Source organism: Bufo gargarizans, chromosome 1 (assembly GCF_014858855.1).
Source record: "Bufo gargarizans isolate SCDJY-AF-19 chromosome 1, ASM1485885v1, whole genome shotgun sequence".
NCBI lineage: Eukaryota > Metazoa > Chordata > Amphibia > Anura > Bufonidae > Bufo > Bufo gargarizans.
The window spans coordinates 430,536,549-430,546,224 of NC_058080.1; the positions used below are offsets into that span (position 1 = coordinate 430,536,549).

General features: G+C 48.3%; 1 protein-coding gene across 1 annotated transcript; it reads left to right on the forward strand.

Annotated features, from left to right (window-relative positions):
• The first annotated feature begins 3,784 nt into the window (after positions 1-3,784).
• Positions 3,785-9,324, forward strand: LOC122921684. Its single transcript, XM_044271851.1, has 2 exons — positions 3,785-6,239; positions 6,282-9,324. The coding sequence occupies exons 1-2, from the start codon at positions 5,794-5,796 to the stop codon at positions 8,005-8,007; spliced, it is 2,172 nt and encodes a 723-aa protein (XP_044127786.1). The 5' UTR covers positions 3,785-5,793; the 3' UTR covers positions 8,008-9,324.
• Positions 9,325-9,676: the final 352 nt, after the last annotated feature.

The following is a 9,676-nucleotide window of genomic DNA, read 5'->3' on the forward strand; positions in this document are numbered from 1 at the left end:
ATCTGGCTTCATGTCAGCAGAGAATCAGTCTGCATGTCATAGCAGAGAATGAGGCTTCACGTCAGCCACCACTGCAACAGTCCATTGGCATATATTTAGGCCCAGCACCCAGGCAGAGGAGAGAGGTCCCGTAACAGACAATCTGGCTTCATGTCAGCAGAGAATCAGTCTGCATGTCATAGCAGAGAATCAGGCTTCACGTCACCCACCACTGTAAGAGTCCATTTTCATAAATTTAGGCCCAGCACACAGGCAGAGGAGAGAGGTCCCGTAACAGAGGATCTGGCTTCATGTCAGCAGAGAATCAGTCTGCATGTCATAGCAGAGAATCAGGCTTCACGTCACCCAACATTGGAACAGTCCATTGGCATATATTTAGGCCCCGGCACCCAGACAGAGGAGAGGTTCATTCAACTTTGGGTAGCCTCGCAATATAATGGTAAAATGAAAATAAAAATAGGATTGAATGAGGAAGTGCCCTGGAGTCCAATAATATGTGGTTAAGGGGAGGTAGTTAATGTCTAATCTGGACAAGGGACGGACAGATCCTGTGGGATCCATGCCTGGTTCATTTTTATGAACGTCAGCTTGTCCACATTGGCTGTAGACAGGCGGCTGCGTTTGAGGCCTAGTATTTAGGTGCTGGGTGACCGGTATGGATTTAGTGACAGAATTAGACTTGGAAATGCACAGTAGCGTGTGTGTGAAGTTATTCTGAATGACCCTATGTGCACCTTGAATATTATATACCCTTTTAGGGATAGATTTCAAATAGCTCTGATATAGCAGAAACCACTAAATTATGAAATTGCTAAATTGGGAATTGTATTTCAACCCAGAACAAGAAATGTGCTTGAACGGACACTAAATAACTCGCCCAGCTACAGCACTAACGACAGATTTAGCTGGATATGAATTTGAGGCCTAGTATTTAGGCGCTGGGTGACAGGTATGGGTTTAGTGACAGAATTAGACTTGGAAATGCACAGTAGCGGGTGTGTGAAGTTATTCTGAATGACCCTATGTGCACCTTGAATATTATATACCCTTTTAGGGATAGATTTCAAATAGCTCTGATACAGCAGAAACCACTAAATTTTTAAATTGCTAAATTGGGAATTGTATTTCAACCCAGAACAAAAAATGTGCTTTGACGGACACTAAATAACTTTCCCAGCCACAACAGGACAGCGTTAACGAGAGATTTAGCAGGATATAAATTTGAGGCCTAGTATTTAGGCGCTGGGTGACAGGTATGGGTTTAGTGCCAGAATTAGACTTGGAAATACACAGTAGCGGGTGTGTGTGAAGTTATTCTGAATGACACAATGTGCACCTTGAATATTATATACCCTTTTAGGGATAGATTTCAAATAGCTCTGATATAGCAGAAACCACTAAATTATGAAATTGCTAAATTGGGAATTGTATTTCAACCCAGAACAAGAAATGTGCTTGAACGGACACTAAATAACTCGCCCAGCTACAGCACTAGGGACAGATTTAGCGGGATATAAATTTGAGGCCTAGTATTTAGGCGCTGGGTGACAGGTATGGGTTTAGTGACAGAATTAGACTTGGAAATACACAGTAGCGGGTGTGTGTGAAGTTATTCTGAATGACACAATGTGCACCTTGAATATTATATACCCTTTTAGGGATAGATTTCAAATAGCTCTGATATAGCAGAAACCACTAAATTATGAAATTGCTAAATTGGGAATTGTATTTCAACCCAGAACAAGAAATGTGCTTGAACGGACACTAAATAACTCGCCCTGCTACAGCACTAGGGACAGATTTAGCTGGATATAAATTTGAGGCCTAGTATTTAGGCGCTGGGTGACAGCTATGGGTTTAGTGCCAGAATTAGACTTGGAAATACACAGTAGCGGGTGTGTGTGAAGTTATTCTGAATGACCCAATGTGCACCTTGAATATTATATACCCTTTTAGGGATAGATTTCAAATAGCTCTGATATAGCAGAAACCACTAAATTATGAAATTGCTAAATTGGGAATTGTATTTCAACCCAGAACAAGAAATGTGCTTGAACGGACACTAAATAACTCGCCCAGCTACAGCACTAAGGACAGATTTAGCGGGATATAAATTTGAGGCCTAGTATTTAGGCGCTGGGTGACCGGTATGGATTTAGTGACAGAATTAGACTGGGATATGGCCAAAAAATAAACAGACTATTGCTGGTTAAATGCACTTGGTGTGACAGCTTCACCCTGATGTAGGCTTTAGCCAAAAAACAACCACACCATTGAGGGTTAAATGCACTTGGTGACAGGCGCAGCTTGCCCCTGATGTAGTATATGGCCAAAAAATGAACAGACTATTGCTGGTTAAATGCACTTGGTGTGACAGCTTCACCCTGATGTAGGCTTTAGCCAAAAAACAACCACACCATTGAGGGTTAAATGCACTTGGTGACAGGCGCAGCTTGCCCCTGATTTTGTATATGGCCAAAAAATGAACAGACTATTGCTGGTTAAATGCACTTGGTGTGACAGCTTCACCCTGATGTAGGCTTTAGCCAAAAAACAACCACACCATTGAGGGTTAAATGCACTTGGTCGCAGCTTGTGCTGGCGCACCACAAGACACAAAATGGCCGCCGATCACCCCAGAAAAATGTGACTGACAAACGGTCTGGGCAGCCTAAAAACAGTGAGCAATTGAGGATCAGCAGCTCAATGATCCACAGCTGCAGATCGATCAGTTAATCAAGTCCTTTGGAGGAGTTAATCTGCCTAATCTCGCCCTACTGTCGCAGCCGCAACCTCTCCCTACGCTAATCAGAGCAGAGTGACGGGCGGCGCTATGTGACTCCAGCTTAAATAGAGGCTGGGTCACATGGTGCTCTGGCCAATCACAGCCATGCCAATAGTAGGCATGGCTGTGATGGCCTCTTGGGGCAAGTAGTATGACGCTTGTTGATTGGCTGCTTTGCAGCCTTTCAAAAAGCGCCAAGAAAGCGTCACAAAAGCGCGAAGAAAGCGACGAACACCGAACCCGAACCCGGACTTTTACGAAAATGTCCGGGTTCGGGTCCGTGTCACGGACACCCCAAAATTCGGTACGAACCCGAACTATACAGTTCGAGTTCGCTCATCCCTAGTCAAGAGGGATGATTGTTGTTCGAAGTTCTTGTTGTCAGAGAAAATCCTGCGTATTCTTAAGAATTGCCCTGTTGATATTGCTTGTATGGTTTTCGGATGATGTGAGGATGAGGCATGAAGAAGGGAATTGACAGCTGTCGTTTTTCTAAAGAGGTTGGCAGATATAAACCCATCAGATCCTTTCACAATCATAATATCAAAAAAATCGGTCTTAGTCTGGCTGTATTTCCAGGTCAGTCTAATATTGGAAGATCAGTAGGCGACTAAAGTAAGTAGGTTTCCCGTGCATCTGCACCGGCGGTCACGGTTGTTCCCCCCCAAATCCCTATGGTGTGTGCATGAACATGTATTTTACTATATGGTCACTGTTGCACTTTTTAATTATGTGTATAATCATGGTTGTCACTTTATCACTTTTTATGGCATTATTTTTTGTTTTTTTGTTTTATTGATTACTGGGTGTAGCATAGATTATAGTGGCATATAGGTTCGGCAGTTACCTTATTTAATCTTAATTTTATAACAAGACACGGAGGCTCCTATTGCTTTAACCTTTCTTTACTTCTACCATAGCAGCAAAGAGAGAAAATGGTATACAAAAAAGAAACCATGGTAACAGACTCCTCCCCCTTATCCCAGTATATCCTTCCTTGTCTGTCTGAGCTCTTCCTCTTTCTTTGCTGCTACCAGGCAGATAAGTACTCTCCAGCTCTGTGGCATTGCTCAGGGTCTGGTATATTTGTATTTTTATGTGCTTGGATTATCGGTTCGTTCGGTTTCTTTATTAGATTCTGATTAGACTCTTATCGTAGATACATATTTCTCTCCTGTATATATATATATTTATTTATCTAGGGTACGTATATATATGTATATGTTTTTTCGTTCAGGTACTTCTGTGGCCGTTCTGCCTAGGGGTTTGTCCTTATAACAGTTTTTGCGGCTTCCCCGCTTTCCCCCCGTGTGATCCGTTTCTCTGCCCTGTCATCCTTGTCCCTCGTTACCTCAGACTGCGCCGCCATTGCGCGCGCTTTCTGCTTCTTCTTCCTCTCCTTCTCGCCCGAAGTCTCGCGAGTTCGAGATTTCGCGCGCGTTTTTTTCGCATATTTTCGCATATTTTCGCATTTTCGCATTTTTTCGCATTCGGCTGCTACTGACGGCGAGATCTCGCGAGATTTCGCCGTCCCTGTGCGTTTCCCCGCTCTGCACACACCGGACATCCCGCTCTGCACAGCACATCTCCTGGCGGTCTTTTTCCACTGCTCTTGAGCCTTGTAAGTTCTGTTTTATTCCATTTCGTCTACCCACTAGCTGGCTATGATTCCTGGCTTCATTATCCCCTTTTCTCTTTTTCTCCTCTAGTGCTATTTTTGCTGCTCCGGTCGGGGTGACTAACCCCTGCCTTTTGCTACTTCACCATGTCTGTCAGAAAGAATTCCGTTGCCTCTGTGGCCCCTAGTGAAGCCCCCCAAGTAGATCAGGGTTCCCCTGCGCAGGATAGGAGGTCCGAGGTGATCCACCCGGACGACCATGAGGTGGCACTGCAAAGATCCATATCTAATGCCATTATAACCGCCATGGGTTCGATGTCATCTGCATTGACCCAGTCTATATCTCAGGCCCTTATGGCGCGCCCTGCTACTACTACCCAGGTTTTGGTCCCACCTCCAGGACCACCTCCTATTGTCTCCAGAACACCTCAGATTGATGGGCCATCCCCATCCCAAGACAACGCGCTTCAGTCGCGTAAACGAGCTTGTACCCGCCAGGCAGAAAAAACGCGGGCATGGAAGACTGCCAGGTCTCTACCTGAGCCTAGGTCAGACTCTGATAGGGAGTCAGAGGAGGAGACTCATGACAACGTCTATGAATTGACGGATGAGGTGGAGGACGATTTGGCGGATATTGCTGTGGATCCGGTTCGTAATCTAGACCCGGAAGCCCCGTTACTACAACAGGGATCAGCAGAGGATCTCTTATTGGATCCGTCTGGGGAACCGCTGTTTAACCCCGAGGAGCTGCATCATCCCCGCTCCGCGGAATGGATGCCCGCCACACATGTGGCGCAGTATATGGAGGCTCGCATACGCAATCCGCTTAGTAAGGAATCGCGTAATAAGTTGCGGGCGGAGTGCCCTCGTCCTTTAATACCACACAAAGTGTGCGAGACGCCATCAGTGGATCCAAAGATGGTCCAGTTTCTGGCGAAGACGGGGTTTAACCCCCGTAAAGGGCTAGACGCGGCCTTGAAGGCTGTCCAAGACAAGCTACTGGACATTACAGGTCCTTTAGCAAAGATTTTCGATTTGGCTGAGTCCGCTATCGCGGCAGGTAGCCAGGTAGACCCTATAGAATTGAGAGGTTGGGCCCAGCGAGCCATATGCGTAGCGGGTAATACCAATACCTCGCTCGCCATTGAAAGGCGGAAGGCAATACTAATTAAGATCGAGCCAAAGCTCTCGAACTTAGCATTGACTGAAGCGGGCAAGGACGCCCAGGGGTTGCTCTTTGGCGACTCTTTTATTAAAGAGCTAGGGAAATATGTAGGAGCTTTTACGGCTCTTGATAAAGCCCAGACTTCGATGCGTCGAGTCTTTCAAGGGCGTTTTTCCAACAGGGCCGGCAGTGCTAGGGGCCGACTGTCCGGCCGTTCCAACTTTCATGCCAGAGGTTCCGGCAGAGGCTCCTTTAATTATAGAGCATCCCTCCAGGATCAGAGACATCAGCCGTCCTTTTTTCCCTCACGAGGCGCTCCCTTCAGGTCACGAGGTTTCCGAGGGAATCCAGGCTCCCGTCGACCATTCGGTAAGTTATGTTCTTCGTCCCCCTCCTTTTTTAGACCATTTAGTCGGGGGCAGACTCCGATTCTTTTCTCATGTGTGGTCAGGCATAACCTCAGACCAATGGGTCCTTTCTACTGTGCAGGGGTTCACAATAGATCTGATTGCCGATCCGAGCTCCATCCCAGCCCCCCCTACGGTACCACTGTCCTATGCGGCACGGTCCCAATTTCAGAGGGAATTGTCGGATCTTCTGCAGAAAGGCGCGATCGAACGCGCACCGGAGAATCGTGGGGGTGTCATCAGCAGTATTTTCCTGGTGCAAAAGAAAGGGGGCCAGATGCGCCCGGTGATCAATTTGAAAGCCCTGAACAATTTTGTACAATACCGACATTTCAAGATGGAGGGCATCCATCTTTTGAGGGATCTGCTCCTTCCAGGCGATTGGTTGGCCAAGATAGATCTCCAAGACGCCTATCTCACGGTCCCAGTGTCCCCCTCTTCAAGAGACCTGCTGCGGTTCCTGTGGAACGGTCAGGCCTGGCGCTTCACCTGCCTTCCGTTCGGCCTGTCCTCCGCCCCCTGGTGCTTTACCAAGATCATGCGCCCAGTGGTGGCTTGGCTTCGCAGCAGAGGTGTTCGTCTGATCGTCTACCTGGACGATATCTTGATCATGGCCCAATCACGGGCTCTCTTGTTGAGACACCTCCACTTGACGGTGACGCTCGTTTCCGACTTGGGGTTCATTGTCAACCAGGAGAAATCCTGTTTGACCCCCTCCAGATCCATAGAGTTCTTGGGTTTCCAGGTGAACTCGGAAGAATTATCCCTCAGTCTTCCACTCTCGAAAGTCAAGGCTATCCGCAAGGAGTTGAAGCATGCTCTACGCCTACCTCAGATGTCGTTGCGGCATTTGGCAAGGATAATCGGACTTCTGGCCTCCTCAATACAGGCCATTTTCCCAGCCCCCCTCCATTATCGTGCGTTGCAGCGCCTCAAAATTGCTCACCTTCGGTCGGGGGCCTCTTACGCAGATTTGGTCTCATTAGATGCCGAGACGACGGACGAGATGAGATGGTGGATCCACAACCTGTCAGTGTGGAATGGCAGAGCGATCGTGGGTCCCCAACCGGATCTGATCATAGAATCCGATGCGAGCCTGCACGGATGGGGAGCACATTGCAGTGGTGTGTCCACGGGCGGTCCATGGTCTCCAGAAGAATCCCATCTTCACATCAACGCCCTGGAACTCCTAGCAGGGTCGTTTGCCATTCGCAGTTTTGCCAATGGTGTGGTCAGCTCAGCCATCAGGCTCCGCATGGACAATATATCTGCGGTCAGGTACGTCAATTGTATGGGTGGCACACGGTCGGTGGTTCTGACCCATTTGGCGAAGGATTTTTGGGAATTCTGTCTCGACAGGAACATCTCTGTGGTGGCCGAGTACCTTCCAGGCCTTCACAACACTCTGGCGGACTGGAGTTCTCGCTACATATCGGACTCCAGCGACTGGAAGTTAGACGAGACGGTTTTTTCTGCTATTTCTTCTCTGTGGGGTCCCTTTGCAGTCGACCTCTTCGCTTCCCGTTTGAATACCCAACTGCCCAGGTTTTTCAGCTGGAGGCCGGATCCCTTGGCGGAGGCAGTGGACGCTCTGCTTCAACATTGGGGAGGAGCGTGGATGTACGCATTCCCTCCCTTCGCGCTCATTCCACGAGTGCTCCTTCAGGTTCGTCAGCAGTTGGCGAACCTGGTTCTGATTGTTCCGTTTTGGAGGACCCAGTCCTGGTTCCCTCAGATCCTGGAACTTCTAGTGGACTTTCCGTTTCTCCTTCCCACTCAGGTGTCACTACTCCAAGGGCCTGCAGGAGAAGTTCACCCACTCCTGCAGAACGGGTCGCTACGCCTCCTAGCTTGCAAGATATCGGGAGTCCAGGAGGAGGCGCTGGACTTTCAGGAACAGCTAGGTTCTTATTGGACTGCGCTTGGGCGCCCGGGACGAGACGGGCTTATCGAGCCGCCTGGGGTTCTTGGTCTCGCTGGTGCGTCGACCGGACTCTGGATCCCGTTACGGCCCCTGTCAATTCCATCTTAGCCTTTTTATCCTCACTTTTTGAGGCAGGGAAGGCTTACCGCACCATCAATGTCTTTAGGTCAGCAATTTCCTCCAGACACAACGGTGTCGACGGCCGTCCAGCGGGTCAACACCCCCTGGTCTGTCGTTTACTCAAGGGTTCACGTTTGGCCCGACCACCTCGGCCACGGTTTTCGTCTACCTGGGATGTGTCGGATGTCTTGCAATTTCTAGTCAGTTGGCCCTCAAATGAGCTATTGTCGTTACGTCAGTTATCGGCCAAATTGGTCACTTTATTCTGTTTAATCTCCTGTAAGAGAGTTTCGGATGTGCGTGCTTTGGATTGGGACGCCAGATCCTTCACCCCGGAGGGGGTCCACTTTAACATTTCCCGTCGCACGAAAACCAGTATCCGGTCGGTCTCTTACCCCCGTTTTCCGACTTCTCCACAGCTATGTCCTGTAGCGTGCTTACGCGAGTATGAGGACAGAACCCGTCCACTGCGGTCTCTTTCTCTCCCCCACTTATTCATTTCGTTTCGCAGCCCGTTTGCTCCGGTTACCAGTGTTACGTTATCTCGCTGGGTCAAGTGGATTCTATCCCTTTCCGGGATTGATACGTCTATCTTCACGGCACATTCGGTCCGCAGTGCGACAGCTACGTCCATGACGTTATCTGGGGCTCGTTTGGAGGATGTTATGAGATTGGCGGATTGGTCCAGATCTTCCACTTTCCGGGAGTTTTATTTCCGACCGGCTTCGCATGCTTTTGATTCTATAGTGGCTCAGCTTTAAACAAGCAATAGGAGCCTCCGTGTCTTGTTATAAAATTATGGGATTTTACTAAAGTATGACGTAAAGTCATGATTTTATTAAAGACACGGAGGCGAGTATTGCCCTCCCTGGACCCACCCCTTGGGGTTTTTGACGTAAGTATGTTTTGTTGATTTACCGTATGGTCAGAATTTTAAAGTTGTTACTGTGTTTCCAACTAGTGGATCCTATGTTTCTAATGCACTGGATTATGCTCTTAGAAGGTTTTTCTCTTATTTCCTTTTTTCCTAGGTTGAGAGGCTTACGGCTTCATGTTTTAGAGTTACACAGTTCCGGTCGGAGGTCCAGTTGTGGCGGTCCAAGCCGACGAGTTCAAGGGGTTTTTTCGTTACCCGGTGGTTTCGGCGTCTGTTGTTCCGGTTGACCAGCGCTGTTTGAGACACAAAGAAAGAGGAAGAGCTCAGACAGACAAGGAAGGATATACTGGGATAAGGGGGAGGAGTCTGTTACCATGGTTTCTTTTTTGTATACCATTTTCTCTCTTTGCTGCTATGGTAGAAGTAAAGAAAGGTTAAAGCAATACTCGCCTCCGTGTCTTTAATAAAATCATGACTTTACGTCATACTTTAGTAAAATCCCATAATTTTCCCTTATATGTATCTAGTTGCCCCGCTAGTATAATCGCTTATGTCCCTGTCTTGCGTACGGCCATCTCAGGTTGCAGGTCACGTGCGTTCCACTGGGTCGCAGTCCCACGCATGCGCTGTCCGGCCCCATCCTGACGTGCTCCATTGTCGTCAGCAGTGATGCGGCGCAGACACGCTGGAGGGATGGTGCTGCACATCATGGGGGTATCACACCCAATTGGTGAGGACGCATGTGTCCACATTTAGGCAATTAAACCCACTCATTGGTCC

Excerpts from the sequence above, each read along its gene's own strand:
- LOC122921684 (XM_044271851.1), top strand. The coding sequence starts at position 5,794 with ATGCCAGAGGTTCCGGCAGAGGCTCCTTTAATTATAGAGCATCCCTCC. Across the intron at positions 6,240-6,281 it reads AGTATTTTCCTGGTGCAAAA|GAACAATTTTGTACAATACC; the intron begins GAAAGGGGGCCA and ends TTTGAAAGCCCT.